The 20,014-nt window shown below is 39.6% G+C and overlaps 1 protein-coding gene across 3 annotated transcripts in view; it reads left to right on the forward strand.

The window, feature by feature from the left end:
* LOC107781095 (ABC transporter A family member 1) overlaps nt 1-20,014 on the forward strand; it is a 47,429-nt gene that overhangs the window by 17,323 nt on the left and 10,092 nt on the right. For all 3 annotated transcript variants that reach the window (XM_075233619.1, XM_075233620.1, XM_075233621.1), the window contains exons 21-31: nt 11,882-12,589; nt 12,672-12,850; nt 13,884-14,094; nt 14,975-15,058; nt 15,482-15,523; nt 15,608-15,704; nt 17,218-17,345; nt 17,422-17,526; nt 18,191-18,337; nt 19,381-19,644; nt 19,721-19,856. In XM_075233619.1, coding sequence (XP_075089720.1) covers nt 11,882-12,589; nt 12,672-12,850; nt 13,884-14,094; nt 14,975-15,058; nt 15,482-15,523; nt 15,608-15,704; nt 17,218-17,345; nt 17,422-17,526; nt 18,191-18,337; nt 19,381-19,644; nt 19,721-19,856 — 2,101 coding nt within the window. The remainder of the gene's footprint in view (nt 1-11,881; nt 12,590-12,671; nt 12,851-13,883; nt 14,095-14,974; nt 15,059-15,481; nt 15,524-15,607; nt 15,705-17,217; nt 17,346-17,421; nt 17,527-18,190; nt 18,338-19,380; nt 19,645-19,720; nt 19,857-20,014) is intronic.

Here is a 20,014-nt window from a genome sequence, read left to right on the forward strand (position 1 = left end):
ACCAACTATGAACTCTAACTCAAGATGCCTCTTGTCAGAATAAGACTTTTGATGACTCTGAGCAACTTTCAGTTTTTCTCTAATTAGTTGAACTTTCTCCAAGGCCTCACAAACAAACTCTGGACCAATCAATGACACCTCTGCTGGTTCACACCAACCTACTGGAGACCTACATCTTCGCCCATACAACGCTTCATAAGGAGTCATACCAATGCTGGCCTGATAGCTGTTATTGTAAGCAAATTCTATAAGTGGCAAGTGATCATCCCAATTTCCTCCAAAATCTTTAACACACGCACGCAACATATCTTCGAGAGTCTGAATGGTCCTTTCTGCCTGACCATCGGTCTGTCGATGGAAAGCGGTGCTCAAATTGACCTTGGTACCTAATCTTTTCTGAAATGCTTGCCAAAAATGCGCTATGAACTGAGGGCCTCTGTCAGATATGATTGAAACTGTAGTACCATACAATCGGACTACTTCTTTGATGTACAACTGCGCATACTGCTCTGCAGAGTCTGTCGTCTTTACTGGTAGGAAATGCGCGGACTTTGTCAGTCGGTCTACAATAACCCAAATTGAATCATGCTTACAGTATGTGCGAGGTAGACCTACTACGAAATCTATATTAATCATCTCCCATTTCCACTTTGGTATTTCTATATCTTGAGCTAGGCCACCAGGCCTCTGATGCTCGGCTTTGACTTGCTGGCAATTCAAACATTTAGCCACATGTTCTGCTACTTGCTTCTTCATGCCTTTCCACTAATACAACTCTTTCAAGTCCAGATACATTTTGGTAGCATCTAGGTCGATAGAGTACCTCGAACTGTGAGTTTCTTCCATTATGTCTTTCCTAAGACTATCTACATCAGACACACATAACCGATCATTCAACTTCAAAACTCCGTCATTTCTTAGAGTGAAAACAGTGATTTCTTTGTTTCTAACTACTTCTTTTAACTTCACTAAGTACAGATCTTCTTCTTGCTTAGCCTTAACATGCACAACAAGGGAGGATTGCGCTAAGGCATAAGCAGTTATACCTCCTTCTTCGGTCTCATCCAATCTAATTCCATCATTTGCTAGTTTTTGAATTTCTCGACCCAAAGATCGCCTTTGTACTGCAAGATGGGTCAAGACACCCATTGATTTCCTACTAAATGCATCTACTACCACATTAGCTTTGCTCGGGTGATAAAGGATATTGATGTCATAATCTTTCAATAGCTCGAGCCATCTTCTCTGTCTCAAATTAATTCTTTTTGCTGGAAAATGTAGTGGAGGCTTTTGTGATCTGTAAACACTTCAGAATGCTCACCATAAAGGTAGTGTCGCCATATTTTTAATGCAAACACCAGTGTTGCAAACTCCAAGTCGTGTGTGGGGTAGTTCTTTTCATGATTCTTTAACTGCTTGGAAGCATAAGCAATAACTTTTTCATTTTGCATAAGAACACAACCAAGACCAACTCTGGAGGCATCACAATACATTGTGAACCCACTCGAACCTATTGGCAAGGTTAACATAGGTGCGGTGGTTAACCTCTTCTTTAACTCTTGAAAACTCTGCTCTCAAGCGTTTGACTACTGGAACTTAACTGCTTTTTGGGTCAACATAGTTAATGGAGCTGCAAGTGAAGAAAATCCCTCTCAAACCTTCTATAGTAGCCAACTAACCCCAAGAAACTCCTGATTTCGGTTGGCGTTGTCGGCCTAGGCTAGTTCTTGACTGCTTCTGTCTGCTGAGGGTCTACTTTTATGCCTTCACTAGATACTACGTGGCCTAAGAATGCCACTGACTACAACCATAACTCACATTTTGAAAATTTGGCATAAAACTCATTCTCCTTCAAGGTCTGCAAGGCTATTCTAAGGTGTTCTCTAGGATCTTCCTTGCTCTTAGAGTATACCAAAATATCGTCAATAAACACGATAATAAAGGTATCAAGGAATGGCTTGAAAACTCTGTTCATGAGGTCCATGAATGCAGTAGGAGCATTTGTCAACCCGAAGGACATCACTAGAAATTCATAGTGCCCGTAGCGAGTTTTAAAGGCTGTTTTAGATTTATCATCTTCTCTGATTCTCAGCTGATGGTACCCCGACCTCAAGTCTATTTTTGAAAAGAAGTTGATCAAATAAATCATCAATTCTTGGCAGTGGGTACTTGTTCTTAATGGTAACTTTATTCAACTGCCGATAGTCGACGCACATTCTGAGAGACCCATCTTTCTTCTTGACAAACAGGACCGGGGCATCCCACGGTGAAACACTCGGCCTGATGAAGCCCTTGTCAAGAAGGTCTTTCAACTGTTCTCTCAACTCATTAACTTTTGCTGGAGCCATCCTATAAGGAGGTATAGATATGGGCTGAGTGCCTGGCAGAGATCAATGCCAAAGTCTATGATTCTTTAAGAGGAAGTCCGGGAAGGTCATCTAGGAAAACTTCTGGAAATTCTCTAACAACTGGCACTAAATGAAGAGCTGGTGGTTCTGATTCTGGATTAATGATGTGAGCCAAATAGGCGAGACACCCCTTAGCGATCATTCGTTGTGCCTTAAAGTAAGAAATAAACTTACCTACAAGCGATCCTGAACTACCCTTCCACTCTAAGACTTCTTCATTTGGAAATTGGAACCTGATATCTTGGCATGACCATCTAACATGGCATAGCAGGAAGACAACCAATCCATACCCATGATCACATCGAAATCCACCATTTCTAATTCTATGAGATCGGCCTTGGTTTTGCGATCTTGGACTGAAACTATACATCCTCTATAGACTCTTGTGACTTTCACTGACTCGCCAACTAGAGTAGATACTAGGTATGGCTCACTAAGTTGTTCCGGTTCTAGCCCGAGGTTAATTGCAAAGTATGGAGTCACATATGAAAACGTTGAACCTGGATCCATTATGGCATAAGCATTGTGTGAGCAGACTAGAAGTATACCTGTAATAACTTTTGTAGATGCCTCTGCACTCTGACGATCAAGTGTAGCAAACAAACGGGGTTGTCCCCCTCCTTGAGTAACTCGATCTGCACCTCTGCCTGCCCGTGCCCGGTCTGATTATGAGAACCACGAGCCTGAGGTGGTGCAACTGCAGTAGCTGAGGAACTAGAAGGACGAGTTGATCCACCACTGAAATTACGTCGCAACCTTGGGCAGTTGGCCTTAATATGACCAATGTCTCCACAATGATAGCAACAATGAAACCCGAGCTTGCACTGACCTGAATGTTGCCGCTTACATGTTCCACAAAGACCGTGTTGGTGTGAATGTTGCTCAGCATGACTCTAACTACGTGAGGATGATGTCCTAAAATTCTGATTCTGGCGAGAATGGTTTCCATAACTCTGAGTACGTCTGAAGGAAGACCCACCACCTGATTGATGACTGGACTGAGCTGGTGCTAATGACCCCTTATTAGAGGAATCTCTTCCACCTCCGCTGGATGTACCATTAAACCTGCCCGCTGTCTGGGCTTTCTTGTTATGCTCTTTTTCTTCTCTCCTTTGTTGTCTATCTTTTTCTAAGTGCTTGGCAAATCCCACAACAGAGGAGAAGGCTGTCATCCCTACCGCTGCAGTTGATGTTGTATCCTTAATGTGGTGAGCTAAACCGCCAACAAACCTGTGAATTTTTGCTTTTTCTGTCTTAACCATGTGAGGAGCATGCTTAGCTAACCTTATGGATTCCATGTAGTACTCTTGCACATTTTTATTCCCTTGCTTGAGCTGTTGGAACTCTGTAGCCTTAGCTTTCCTATCCTCTTCCAGGATAAAGTTAGTCATGAAGGCCTCTATAAATTCTTCCCAAGTAGGCGGACCATCATCTTCATCTCTTTCCTTTTCCCACATCTCAAACCAAGCGCCAGCCACATCTCTAAGCTGGTAAGCAGCCAACTCCACAACTTCATCATCAAATGCTTTCATCACTCGAAGGGCTTTCTTGACACCCTGCAGCCACAACATTGGATCTTCATCAACTATAGAACAATGGAACACTGGAGGACTCAACTTCAAAAATTCATTCACTCTTGAGGACTCATAATTGTTCTGTCTATTTAATTGAGGTGGAATCTCATCTCTTCTTTCGTTCTGGTTGGCCATAAAGGCTTTAAACATCTCCATAGCACTGTTGACAACATTAAACATCTGACCCACCTCGGGAGATATAGTTGCTTGAGCCGGAGCTGCCGTTGGGGGCGGTACTGGATCATCATGTTCCACCACTTCTTCATGCTCAACTCGGGGTACTTGAACCCCCTTTGTGGATTTACCCTTCCTTTTCTAGTTGAAGCCTTCTTAGTTCTACCTTGAGCCACAATGGTAGCAATAGTTTCTTGAGCAGCATCCTGAGTGTCGGTGTCAGAGTTGCGAGTACGAGTCATTTCTGCGAGTTTTGGAGAAAAGAATACATAAGATAATTTCTTAGAGGTAGGCTCTACTGCACGATCTAAAGTATGAAAAAAAATGAGACTTTTCTTAAATGCTTGTAGCCTCCTGTCTATAGGTATGGCGCGCTTCATACCCATAAACAAGACTCTACTAACACGGCTTCATAGACCCCTAGGACTCCATAAACCTGAGGCTCTGATACCAAGTTTGTCACGACCCATTTTCTGAACAAGCCGGGACCGGCACCCAATCACTAAACATGACCGAGCGAACCATCTGCGCTTATCCAATCTATTATAACTTCAAACTTTACATGCCACAAAGAACTACTGTAACCAAATACTTTTCAATAATTTAAATATCTAAAATAAGCCAACTTCAAAACTTTATTCGTAGTAACCAATAAAATACTACTAAGTTATTATCGAAAACATCTGAATCTTAACCCACCGACTATGTCTATGAAGCCTCTACTGATAAACTGACGCACTGCTCAGGACATGAGATTTCCTGCCCAGTTCTCTAAGTAAACAAAGAAATAACTAAATAAAGATGACTCAAAGGAATACTCTACGAACAAAAGTGGAGATCACCAATAGCACTGGAAGGGAGGAAAGTCCTAAACTGTAGCCTGCTCGCCTGCAAAACCGGTTCCTACTTTGTACCGCAGACCAACGTAGATTCTCAAAAGAGAAGCCAGTACTATCCATTGTACTCAGTGAGTTTCAACGACAGGGGACGAAACTTTAATACAATACACATTACGAGCAAAGGATCTAAATGCATACAAGGCATAAAGCTTATAAGAACAACTCTAAAATAATTGCATAATAGTAGTTTATGAATATTCTAAAAGAAATTCTTTTCTTTTTCTTTCTTATAAAAAAAAATACTTTACTTTATACTTTGGGAGTTCCAACTATCCTGACTTAATTCTGTCTCAGTCACCGTGTGATCGACACGAGTTCGATCCCAACCTGATCGAATAGGCCCAATCCACGAGGTGCCACTCGTTTCATGGTTCTCAGCGCTCATGTATCATACCTTAGCATGACTAAGTAATTTCTCAGCAATGCACAGCGATAAATCTCTCACGATAGCTCTGATACCATGTGAGAAGGCACGGGAGAAAATATGATATATTGATATTGTGTGTGATGCAATACAAGAGGTGCTATTTATAGCTACTCTATACAAAGGGGATACTACTCCTATTCCAATGTGGGACAATTACATAGCTATCTCTAACATTTACATAGCTATCTCTAACACTCCCCCTCAAGCCGGAGCATATAAATCATATGTACCGAGCTTGTTACATATATAATCAATGCGAGGACTAGTGAGGGACTTGGTGAAAATATCTGCAAGTTGATCATTCGATCTCACAAACTTCGTAGTAATATCTCCTGAGAGTATCTTTTCTCTGACGAAGTGACAATCAATCTCAATGTGTTTAGTTCTCTCATAAAACACCGGATTTGATGCAATATGAAGTGCAGCTTGATTATCGCACACAAGTTCCATCCGACTGATTTCACCAAATTTCAACTCCTTGAGCAATTGTTTGGTCCAGACTAGTTCACATGTTGCCATAGCCATTGCTCGGTATTCTGCTTCTGCACTAGACCGAGCAACTACATTCTGTTTCTTACTTTTCCAGGACACCAAATTTCCTCCTACTAAAACACAATATCCAGACGTAGAACGTCTATCAGAAGGTGATCCTGCCCAATCAGCATCCGAGTACCCAACGATCTGCTCATGACCTCGATCCTCAAACAGTAATCCTTTACCTGGAGCCGATTTTATATACCGGATAATGCGGACAACTGCATCCCAATGACTATCACAGGGAGAATTCATAAACTGACTTACAACACTCACAGGATAAGAAATGTCGGGCCTAGTCACTGTGAGATAATTTAATTTACCAACCAGCCGCCTATAGCTTGCAGGATCGCTAAGCGGCTCCCCCTGTCCAGGCAGAAGTTTAGAATTCGGATCCATCGGCGTGTCAACAGGTCTGCAACCTGTCATCCCTGTTTCCTCAAGAATGTCTAACACATATTTCCTTTGAGAAATAACAATACCTGAGCTAGATTGAGCAACCTCAATACCTAGAAAGTACTTCAATCTGCCTAGATCCTTAGTTTGAAAGTGCTGGAAGAGATGTTGCTTCAGATTAGTAATACCATCCTGATCATTGCCCGTAATAACAATATCATCAACATAGACTACCAGATAAATACATAGACTTGAAGCAGAGTGGCAATAAAACACAGAGTGATCAGCTTCACTACGAGTCATGCCAAACTCCTGGATAACCGTGTTGAACTTACCAAACCAGGCTCGAGGAGACTGCTTTAGACCATAAAGTGACCGACGCAAGCGACATACAAGGCCACGAGACTCCCCCTGAGCAATAAAACCAGGTGGTTGCTCCATATAAACCTCATCCTCAAGATCACCATGAAGAAAGACATTCTTAATGTCCAACTGATAGAGGGGCCAATGACGAACTGCAGCCATGGATAGAAAAAGGCGAACTGATGCCACTTTAGCCACTGGAGAGAAGGTATCACTGTAATCTAGCCCAAATATTTGAGTGTATCCTTTGGCAACAAGACGTGCCTTAAGTCGATCAATCTGGCCATTGGGACCAACTTTGACTGCATAAACCCAACGACAACCAACGGTAGATTTACCTGAAGGAAGAGGAACAAGCTCCCATGTACCACTTGTATGTAAAGCAGACATCTCGTCACTCATAGCCTGTCGCCATCCTGGATGAGACAATGCTTCACCTGTAGACTTAGGGATGGAAACCGAGGACAATGAAGATATAAAAGCATAATGGGGAGATGACAGACGATGATAACTCAAACCAACATAATGAGGATTAGGGTTTAGTGTGGTCCGTATACCTTTTCGAAGTGCAATCGGTGTACTAGGAGCAGGATCCGCAGTAGGAGCCGTGTCAGGTGCAGGACGAGAACCAGATGGGCCTGATGTAGGGCGCGAACGACGATGATAAGTCAAGAGTGGTGTTCCTGTGGCTGGGGAACTAGGAGGGATAACACTGGACTCCTCAAAAGTTGGTATGGGTGAAACCTCTGTGGTTGAAGGTGGAGGAGGATTACTAAACTCCTCAAAAGTCGGTATAGGTAAGACCTCAGATATGTCATGGTGGTCAGCAGAAGTGACATCAGTTGTGAAGAAAGGTTTAGACTCGAAAAATGTGACGTCAGCTGACATAAGGTACCTATGAAGATCAGGTGAATAACAACGATATCCCTTCTGAACACGAGAATAACCAAGGAAGACACACTTGAGAGCACGAGGAGCTAACTTATCTTTCCCCGGGGCTAAGTTATGAACAAAACATGTGCTCCCAAAAACCCGAGGTGGAAGAGGGTATAAGGCTGACTGGGGAAACAATATTGAATGTGGAATCTGACCCTTGATGGGAGATGAAGGCATCCTATTAATCAAATAACAAGCTGTGAGAACTGCATCGCCCCAAAAACGCAGCGGAACACGAGACTCAATTAGAAGTGTGCGAGCAGTCTCAATAAGGTGCCTATTCTTTCTTTCTGCAACCCCATTTTGCTGAGGGGTATAAGGACAAGATGTCTGATGAATAATTCCATGAGAAGACATAAACTGCTGAAACTGAGAAGATACATATTCTAAGGCATTATCACTGCGAAAAATGCGGATAGAGACACCAAATTGGTTTTTGATTTCCGCACAAAAACTCTGGAATATAGAGAATAACTCAGAACGATCTTTCATTAAGAAAAGCCAAGTACATCTTGAGTAATCATCAATAAAGCTAACAAAATAACAAAATCCCAAGGTTGAACTGACTCTACTAGGACCCCATATATCAGAATGAACCAAGGAGAAAACAGACTCTGCATGACTCTCAACACTACGCGTAAAGGAAGCTCGGGTATGTTTCCCAAGCTGACACGATTCACAATCTAATCTAGACAAACTGGATAAACTAGGCACCATCTTTTGAAGTTTGGATAAACTCGGATGTCCTAAACGTCTGTGGATTAGATCTGGAGGATCTGTAACTAGACATGTTGTGGAAGGACTGAGCGAGTTAAGGTAGTAAAGACCTTCTGATTCACGACCTGTACCAATTGTCCGTCCCGTACTGCGGTCCTGCATAATAAAAGAATCATCAATAAAATATATACCACAATTGAGGGCACGAGTCAAACGACTAACAGATGCAAGACTAAAAGGACAACCAGGAACATAAAGAACGGAATCTAGGGTGATAGAAGACAATGGGTTGGCTTGTCCAACTCCTTGTGCCTTAATTTGACATCCATTGGCTAAAGTAACAGTAGGAAGAGACTGTGAATATACAATATTCGACAAAAGTGATTTATTACCAGAGATATGATCAGAAGCGCCTGAGTCCATGACCCATGGTCCAAGAGTACTAGACTGGGAAACACAAGCAAAAGAATTACCAGCAATAGGAGTGTCAGTCTGGGCAACTGAGGCTACTTGTGGAGATGTTTGCTTACTTGCTCGATACTGAAGGAGCTCATTATATTCTTCTTTAGATACAGAAAAGCCCTGGTTACCTGTAGTCTCGCTCTGAGCAACGTAGGCATTTTTGGGTGGACGGCCATTTAAGGAATAACACATTTCGCGAGTGTGTCCAAGTTTGTGACAATAAGAACACTTGGGTCTAGATCTCCCAAAACGACCGCCTCCTCGTCTATTCTCCATAGCTTGAGATGCCCGAACATCCACTGTCTGGGATGCAAGAACAGAGGAATCAAGTATATGTGATGAAATCACTGGGTGACTTGGTGCTGCAGCAAGGCGAAGTAATCGAGAGAATAATTCATCAACTGTAGGAATAGTCGGACTCGCCAAAATCTGGTCTCGTACTGAATCAAGATCATGAGGAAGTCCAGCGAGTGTAAGAACGAAAAATATTTTCTGTCGCCGCTCTTGTTGTTTTGACACACAAGCAGAAACTGGCATCAATGTCTCAAATTCCTCCATGACTGCCTGTACCTGACCCAAGTAAGTAGACATATCTAATTCTTGCTTCTTTAAGTTTGTCATCCGTGATATCACATCATAGAAGCGAGATATATCATTAGTGTATAACGTACGAGCCTTTGCCCAAACCAAATAACATGTCTGGAATGACCGAAACAAAGGCATCAACTTAGAATCAATAGAACGCCACAAGATGCTACATAATTGAGCATCAATTTTTGCCCAAAGCGCTATCGCCTTTTCATCTCCTTCGCTAGACTGTTTAATCAGATGATCTTGCACACCTTGACCTTTACACCACAACTCGACAGATGAAGCCCAAGCTAAGTAGTTTGAACCTCCCATTAAAGGTTCCGAGGTAATCATAACATTAGAGTTTCCAGAACTCATGCTTTTAGACCCAAAAACATCAATTCCCAAAGACATCTTGTAAATTATTACCAAATAAGAGAAATAATCAATTGTAATATACTGAAAATAGAGTAAGGAACACTGAACCAGAATAGTAAACTACTGTAGTAGTTGGAAAGTTACTGTTGCAGCCGGAAAATATTCAAAGTGGTCGGAATGAAATAAAAACAGTAGGGGTAGGTTCGGAATTACCAGAAGACCCAACTGTTCTGAAGGAACTTTTTCAAAAAATGGCCGGAAGTCAACTTTTTGAAATCACTATTCACGCCGGAAAAATAAAAAAATGGTCGGAATTTGGTGTAACCTGGATGGGTAGGCTCGGAATTGCAAGGGAAACAATCTGTCCTGAAGAGTCGTCGCCAAAAAATGGCCGGAAGGTGGCCCACGCAACGTTGGAACTTCGCCGGAAAATTTTCTTTAGACAACTACAGTACCGCCGGAGATTTTCACTGGGATTTGGTCGTCGGACAGTGACTACTCTTGTGGTAGTGTTGGATTTTGTGCGCAACACTGACCGAGACAAAGCAGACGCAAAACAAATTTGAAAGTCGCCGGAAAAAAAGGGTTCCGGTGACTGATTTTACTTCCCGGAATCGCTGGAATTTATGCACAGCGATAAATCTCTCACGATAGCTCTGATACCATGTGAGAAGGCACGGGAGAAAATATGATATATTGATATTGTGTGTGATGCAATACAAGATGTGCTATTTATAGCTACTCTATACAAAGGGGATACTACTCCTATTCCAATGTGGGACAATTACATAGCTATCTCTAACAGTTTCAGGAAGTCAACGCCTTGGTCAGGACCCTCGGCCTGGACGATGACCCCTTCTCAGAATAAAGGATACTTCCACTTTTCTTTCTACTTCTTCTTGTGACTTTTCAAGTCTAAATCTTTTCTTTTTGGAACATCATGTACATGCTCATGCTGGTATCCTTAAATGTAAAGCATGACATAAGAATGAAATAAACATCTAAAAGTATTTTTAAAGATTCTTGCTTCTTCATAAATTTTCAACATGAAAATAACATATAAGAATAACACAAAAATCGGGAAATTTATGCACATAATAAATCATCTAAACTTTTGCTAGAACAATTCTAAGTTAATAAGTACTCACTCGCTCCAATTAAGTAAATATAAACTCTTTTAAGCAATTCATCAAACACCTTGTATGCGTGCTTTTGTGAGTTAAACCACTTTAGTAAAAGAGTTATATCAACTCACCTTAATACTTCTCGAGCCAATACGTACGCCCCAGTCCAATTGACACCAGTCAAACAATCGATTCTACAACAACCAATGCATTTTAATCAATTTTAAAGTTTCACACATAAACATGGAATTTACTGTTGATAAAGAGGAAGAAGGGAATTAACTATTCAATTCTTGCCTATTACCACGGTAGGATAGTTGACAATAGGGAAATTTACATACCTGAGTTCAAGAATTAGTGATTGGTAAAGAACCCTAGAATTTTATTTTGTTGTGTGCGTAAAGAATAGTGTTTTGTTTCTTGTGCGTATAACTCCGTCGCTTCTTTCTTTGGACCTTTTTACGTCCAGCTACTGCTTTAAGGCCTTAAGCCTTCCCTTTTTCTTCAACAACCCTTTATGGGCTTTAGTCCCTTTTCCCTTTTTTTTAATTGCTTTAACTTTTTTAATTGCTTTAACTTAACTAATAATTAGTGATACCCACCGTTAATAATTAAAAATATTAAAATTATTAATATTCCTCTAATTGTATATCCAATTATTTATAAATTGAAAAGTAACTCAAAAATCAATCACAGGGGTTTAAATCCGTAATAGAAGTATATTTTTAAGATAAAAAATAAAAGTTCTATATTTAGCGTATCTTGAAACTTTTATAAATTTGAGGAGGGTTACAAATTTGATTTGCTATGCCGACTTCCATGTTGAGCGCAATTACATAAAAAGAGAAAAGGAAAACATTTTTATGTCAGAGAAACTTTTGTTAATCATGCCAAACAGTTCAACTTTCTACTGCTGTAGGTTGCTGCAGAGGTTTCCTTCAAGCTTCCCCTGGCATCCTCCTCTTCCTTTGAGAGCATGTTTCGAGAAATAGAGCGCTACATGAGAAGATCCAACCCTAAATATGAAACCACAGACTACAGAGAAGTCGACAATCTTGGTATTGAGAGCTATGGCATATCTGTTACAACTCTGGAGGAAGTGTTTCTGAGGGTTGCTGGTGGTGACTTCGATCAAGCACAGGGCCTTGAGGAGAAAGCAGATCCAACTTTTTGTGATTCTGTTGATTTAAAAGTGTGCCAAACTAACACTTCAAAGACATTCTTCCCTTCCAAATTATGTGGAAGCTATTTTAGAGTCATATGGCTTATGCTGACCTTGATTGGTTCAGCTTGTAGTCTAATCTGGGCTGCGGTTTCAAGTGTGATTAGCCTTGTTACAATGCAGTGCTGTTGCTGTTGTATACTCTCTAGGTCTACTTTCTGGAAACACTCGAAAGCCCTACTTATTAAGAGAGCGAAATCAGCTCAAAGAGATCGGAAAACAATTGTGTTCCAGTTGTTAATTCCTGCATTCTTTTTGCTTCTTGGTCTGCTGTTTCTTAAGCTAAAGCCACATCCTGATCAGCAGCCGGTCTTCTTCACAACCTCGTACTTCAATCCTTTATTAAGTGGTGGAGGAGGAGGTGGTCCAATTCCTTTTGATCTCACATCGCCTATAGCAAAGGAGGTCTAATTACTATTTGCGGTCTCATCTTTACTCTTTCTATTAATACTTAAAGGTCTTTACCTGCAATGCTTTGATGGTGCAGGTTTCTGACCATGTCCATGGAGGCTGGATCCAAAAGTATCGAGAGACAACATACAGGTTTCCTGATTCTGCTAAGGCAATGAACGATGCCATAGAAGCAGCAGGATCAACTTTGGGCCCTGTCCTACTTTCGATGAGTGAATATCTTATGTCTAGCTTTAATGAATCTTATCAGTCGAGGTGAGTTACTTTGAAAGTCATCTTCAGCTTCAAAGGATTGTTGTAGTTGTATTTTATTTTTGTATATTTGGCTAGCATTTTACTAGTGCTTCAGAATGTCCTTTGCACATGTAACATGCACTTCAACCATTCCATGGCTATTATTATGTGTACTATATAGTATACTAATTACTATTGATACTTGGAAAATCTTTTCTTTAAGGTAGTTTGTTGAAGATAAACTGCACTCTCTCTAACATCATAAGCTTTTAGATGAGGTGGTTACACACTCCAACTTAAGCTTTTGGATGAGTGGGCCTGGAGCAGAGAGAGTGAGAGAGAAGGCCTAATCGGTTAGGAGTGAGTCTGAGTGAAGTTAGTGGCTCGATGGGCTGAAAAAAGAGAAACCCAGACACCAGAGCAGCTTCACGGGTTGAGTTGAGAGGGAGAAGCACAGAGTGATGGAATATGAAAGAGAGAAAGCAGTTGTAAAATGGGGTCATCAAAGTTTGGCTCATTTACCATGTTAAGAACATGGATCTCAGGTCTAACTTAACCTCAAGGTGAGGATTGTCCAAGACCGTATAAGGATACGACAACCTATTTCCTCAACCAATTTAAGACACTTAACAAGTATGCATAACATGTATAAAAATGTTTACAACTGGCTTTCTGGAGGTATCGACATAGTTAGTCTGGTGAGAGCTTTAGTATCTAGATAGAAGACAGCTACGATTCAGTTCTGGATCTTATACTTTATTACTATCCTGGGCATATAATGATCAGAAACCTCCAATTGTCGATATTTAAAATGCAAGTAGAGCACATAATTTGGGCTGGAGATTCATTTATTATATTGAAACTTGTTAGTTTTTCAAAAAAAAAAAAATGCAAGTAAATGAAGTCTCGTCACATTCCAATCGAATGTAGTGATTGTACTATACATTCTACTTCTTCCCCATTTGCCTGCAATCGCTATTTATTTAGCTTAATAGGTCTGCCAAATGAATCATATTTTCCTTCTCTAATCAGTTTCATGCATATTCTATTACAGGTATGGAGCGATAGTCATGGATAATCAGACTGGTGATGGTAGCCTTGGGTACACTGTTCTACACAACAGTTCTTGCCAGCATTCTGCTCCAACATTTATCAATTTGATGAATTCAGCAATACTCAGGCTAGCTACACATAATGAAAATATGACAATTCTCACTCGTAACCACCCTTTGCCGCAGACAGCAAGTCAGCATCAGCAACATCATGTATGATTTTCTATCATCTTATTATTGATGAAATTGTAGCATTCTACGTCTGTCAATGCAAATTCCTTGATTAATTGTTCCGGCTAGAATGTTTACTGATTATTTCTCAAAGAGCTAGCTGTGGTGAAGTCATATTTTGTTTCCTACAAGGCTATACATTATTTTACGTCCTGTAAATAACATTCAACATGATAATCTGCAAGTAAATCTTGGGGTTAGTGGTGTTGAAGATGTTTCGCAGGTTTAAGTTACAGCTGCTGCATGTACCTTGTAAAATATCATCTATAACATGTCTTATCTAACAATTCATTTTGCTTTATTGAAGTTTTCTGACTATATCTTTTATTATACCTTGACATGTCTTATCTAATTATTCATTTTGCTTTATTGAAGTTTTCTGACTATATCTTTTATTATACCTTGATGCTGTACTTAATTGTGTATTTACTACAGTTTATGTTTTAAGTAATTACTTTTATATATATATATATATATATATATATATATATATATATATATATATGTTTGTTTACATTATGTTCCCAATATTTGAATATTGACCTACTAATATGTGAAGCAAGTCTTTTACCAAACTACACATACCCTTTTTTAACGACAAATATTTTGGTGAAATAACAAGTTGTCAACTTCCATTTCCCAATATTTGAATATTGACCTACTAATATGTGAAGCAAGTCTTTTACCAAACTACACATACCCCTTTTTTAACGATAAATATTTTGGTGAAATAACAAGTTGTCAACTTCCATTTCCCAATATTTGAATATTGACTTTTTATCTACTGCTCTATGATACATCAGTCAATGATGTAATTCTGAATTTGCTTCTTTTGATGGTTATCTTGTAATCTGTGTTTTAGGATATGGACGCCTTCTCTGCTGCAGTTGTAATCAATATAGCCTTTTCTTTTATTCCTGCCTCATTCGCTGTGGCGATTGTCAAGGTAAATTTGCTCTTTCTTCTAACAAATTGTATTGCAGTTTGAGAAATTATATTATTAGTGTTCTTGATACTTCAGCACCATCCAGCCCCCAGGTATAATATAGGTAATCCGTCCCTATACTAGTAAAGTAGGTACATATTCTATAAATTCATAGGGAATATCTTAAGGTGTCCTATTGAATATTATATATGATTTTCTTTATTCAATTTCAACAATTTTAGACATGTATGAATCTGAACACATACTCACATGATAATCTAACATTTCTCACACATAACAATGGCTCTCATCTATGATTGGCATGCTGATTTGTTCTGGATGTTATTTATTTTCACCCTTTGTAAAGTATGTTCTGTAATTTGCCTGAGGTGTCAAGTATAACCACTCTGCTGGCTGGGTACATATTTATGTTTTTTCCTGCAGGAACGTGAAGTGAAAGCTAAGCATCAACAGCTAATCAGTGGGGTATATTTCTCTCTTCAACATGTCTTAGTCTATCACACATTTTAAGAATTGCTAATGATGCTTTAATGCTCCCAAATTCTGCAGGTGTCCATACTCTCATATTGGGCTTCCACATATATATGGGACTTCATCAGCTTCTTATTTCCTTCATCTTTTGCATTAGTTCTCTTTTGGATATTTGGTATGCTTCAGCTTTTTCTGTCTATCTATTGATAAAGGAGTTTGCTTCAAATGTTTTTGTTGTTCCAAATATTTTTCTTACAACTAGGTCTTATGAGGTTAATAATTTTATTAATGATGGGGAAAAACCTAGTATACGAGCTGTATGCTAAAAGATGAGAACCTACACCATAGTTTCTTCAGAAGCATCTTTATCATTTCACAGTACTATTGCCAAGTTACTCAATCTCTCATATCAGATTGAGATTAAAACTGGATAATGCCTATACATTATCCATAGTAACTCCATCCTATCTAAACTGTATAACTTGGCTGTTTGGATCTGTGTTGACAGAAAAGATTGTTAGTCCCCATTGGTCAAGGGTATGGGCTATTGTCTTCTTATATGCTCTTGGGCTATCCTCACCTCAAAAACTAGCTTATGGGGTTGAGTTAGGCCCGAGGTCCATTTTCCTTGTATGGTATCAGAGCCAGAACCATCCTTATTCTTGGTTACCCAGTGTTGGACCTCCATTCCAGATGTTCGGTCCTGGGCTTGCGGGGAAGGAGGAGGGTGTTAGAGTCCCACATTAGTTACGGCTATGGTTTGTTGTCTCCTTATATACTTTTGGGCATTCACCTTATGAGCTAGCTTTTAGGTTGAGTTTGACCCAAGGTTCATTTCCTAGCATATGGCGTACTATTGTACTGATCACATGCTTGTTTTTCTTATCCTTGATTCAACCTCCTTATCGAGGAAGGTCATCACTTATATGAAATATTCTTGAGTATATCATGTTAGTTCTATCCACCTTGTGAGAATGTTGTCTTTTCTCCTGTTAAATACCACATAAAGTTGTATTCCCTCCGTCCCAATTTATGTGGCGGAGTTCAAATTTCAAGAGTTAAAAGTGTTTTTCTTTGACCGCGATTTTTTCATATGCATTTTCAGATATTTTAAATTGGTAAGCATTGTGATTTTTAGTATTTTTTTTTACATAGTTTTCAAATATATAAACTTTGTTTTAAAAAGGTTAAAGATTCTATATCCGAATTCAAGGTCAAAATTAAGAAATTTGACTCTCGAAATCTGAGCTCCGCCACATAAATTGGGATAGAGGGAGTATGATTTTTGTTTGTTCTTGTTGAGTCCCACATCGACAATGAAGGGGAAGGTGGTCTCCTTATATGGACTTGGACAATCCTCACCTCTTGAGCTAGCTTTTGGGGTTGAGTAAGGCCCAATGTCCATTTAACACGGTATCAGAGCAGGAACCATCCCTATTTTCCCATGTTGGGTCCCATTATTGTCCACGCTCCAGATGTCCAGTCCTGGGCATGAGAGGGGATGTTGAGTCCCACATCGACAATGAAGGGGATGGGTGGTTTCCTTGTATGGATTTGGACAATCCTCACCTCTTGAGCTAGCTTTTGGGGTTGAGTTAGGCCCAATGTCCATTTAACAGTTCTCATTGCCTTATTTAAAAAAAATGATTTTCACTATCCAATTATTTTAAAAAGAACTGCTTCTGTAGGTCTTGAGCAATTTATTGGAAAGGATTCTCTCATTCCAACAATTCTGTTGTTTCTTGAATATGGATTAGCAATGGCATCATCAACATATTGCCTCACTTTCTTCTTTTCCGAGCACAGCATGGCTCAGGTATCTGTTTTGAAGAATATCTGAAGATTTGTTACTTGTGGAATATTGTTGATCCTGATATCGTTTTTATGTGCAGAATGTGGTCCTCCTCGTCCAATTTTTCACTGGCCTCATTCTTATGGTTCTATCCTTCATAATGGGACTTATAAATTCTACAACACACTTAAATTCTCTGCTCAAGGTTGGAAGGCCTAAAGTATTTCTCTCTGAATTACTATATTATGTTATATGTCTTGGTAGTTATGGTTTTAGCTTTAGATGTGAAGGGCATCCTTTAGAGAGATTTGTTGAATTTATATAATAATTGTCAATTTCCATGCATTAAGTTACTGCTTCTGCAGATTGTAGGATCTCAAGTTCGAAATATTGAAATGCGTTTTTCTGTTTACTATCTTCACTTTATCGGTCACCTGGAAGCTTTGTAAAATCACGGAATGACTACTCTGGCGACAACTAAACATTGAGCGAGTATTTTAGAAGTCCTAAATCATTGATCTGGAAGGAGAAGAGCTGGATAAACGAAAAAATGGAACTTTTTAACACTGTACCTATAAATGTACCAAAGAATACTCATGAAACTGGATGGTCTTGCGAATCTGTGCTTCTTCTATATCATGCTGCCCTTTCTTGATATAAAAACTTTTTATTTACACCAATGTACACTATGCTATAACCAATGGCAATAACAAATGAATTACTTAGTTGGATTGTCAAGTAAGATATTGTCTTCAAGAGACTCACTCTCTAATTACCTTTTAGTAATGTCTCTTAATGTATTCACTTTAGCACATATGTGATCAACTCTCTCTCAATGAATAATCCTTACAAGGGACAATCTTTTGCAGAACTTTTTTAGACTGTCACCGGGATTTTGCTTCGCTGATGGATTAGCTTCATTGGCTCTTTTAAGACAAGGGATGAAGAATGGATCTAGAGATAACGTTTTTGACTGGAATGTGACTGGTGCTGCTATATTATACTTGGCTGCTGAGGTAGCCATCTGGTTTGTTGACTCTAATTAAACTTTCTTGCAGCCTGATCATCTCATAGTTGTTTCTTTCTTAAGAAAAGTCATTTGTGATATGTCATCTGTTAGTGTTTTGTTTAGCTTCTCCTTTCTCTTTCTCTCCTTCTGTGACGGAAAGACACAGAATTGTTGAAAACATGTCACATTCATTACCACTTACCTCCACCAGATCGTATCATTTAGGCTTACACGTACAAGATTAGGAGGACTTTCTACCTCTCTTGTCACAAACAGTTATCAAATCGATCACGAGCTCGAACCCCCCACCTCAGCCCCACCCCCACCCCCACAGACGAATGCCCTGGTATTTAAGTGGAGAAGTGTTGAAGATTTAAGTCAATAAAAGTGTGCTGTGCAAAGATGATCATACACTGAAAAGAATTTTCACGTACTTGGCTCATTGAAAAGAATCAAGCCCGCACGTGAGGTGGCGTGTTGAAGATATATAATTACGTCAATGAAAGTGTGCTCTCTCTGACACTTATGCTTTCAGATGAAATGGTCATGCACTTCAACAAGAATAGTAGAGGGGCGGGCCGGTTATCCACAGAGTTCTGGATCCTGCGCCAACGGTCCTTAGGGATTTCTCAGTTATTTTTTTTTAAAAAAAATTTCCCGGCGTAACCATCATTTCCACCACGTGATCTCTCTTCCCACGGATTACTTTATCACTTTTTGAGTTTGCGCATGCTAAACAATGGAATAATTCCATTGGCTGACCTCAAATTTGAACAAGCACTTTTGCTTGTTGAGATCTTCATTTGGTATTTATTTCTTCTTGGTCATTTATAGGCCTTTGATGCATTGTTTGCTCGTATTCGCATGTATTGTGTAGTTTCAGGAACGATTTTTTTCTCTTAGCACTATTCATCCCTGTTGTGTCTTTGTTAGTTATCTTCCATCTATGTCCTTCTTCCTTGCTATCTGTATCCCACCTCATTTATAGCCTTTGCTAAGATCTCTTAGGTTTTAAGGAAACTTTTTAATTTTGGATATCCAACGATTCAGGCCGTTGTGTTTTTCCTTTTAACTCTGGGGCTTGAATTCTTGCCTCAACAAAAAAGGAGTCTTTACAGAGTTAATGAGTGGTGGAAAAGCTTGGGAAAATCTAGGCATGCTATTTCCTCCGGGTCTTCAGAACCTCTTCTGCGACCACCCTCAGGCGATGTTGCTTCTGAATTGGACGAAGACATAGATGTTAAAGCAGAGAGAGACAGGGTTTTATCTGGCTCAACTGATAATGCTGTTATCCACCTTTGTAATCTTCGAAAGGTATGAATATTCTCTTGCCTATAGTTCAAAAGATTAAAGCGTTAAGTCTGCTGAATTAAGTATGTTTCTTATTTAGATCTATCCTGGAGGGAAGTCCCAAGTTCCAAAAGTTGCTGTCCATTCACTGACTTTCTCTGTCCAAGAAGGAGAGTGTTTTGGGTTCCTAGGAACTAATGGAGCAGGGAAGACAACAACACTGTCAATGCTATCTGGTACAATTCTGTTCTGCAGCATTACATAATTCTATATTTGTGAGTAGGCTTGCGTCTAGCTGTGAGAATATGCATATTTGTGATAATGGAAGAAGTTTACAGAACCACTTTGTATTTATATCATCAATTGCTGGAAAAGTACCCTGGCTATTGACAAT

The sequence above is a fragment of the Nicotiana tabacum genome, chromosome 16, assembly GCF_000715075.1.
Source record: "Nicotiana tabacum cultivar K326 chromosome 16, ASM71507v2, whole genome shotgun sequence".
Classification (NCBI taxonomy): Eukaryota; Viridiplantae; Streptophyta; class Magnoliopsida; order Solanales; family Solanaceae; genus Nicotiana; species Nicotiana tabacum.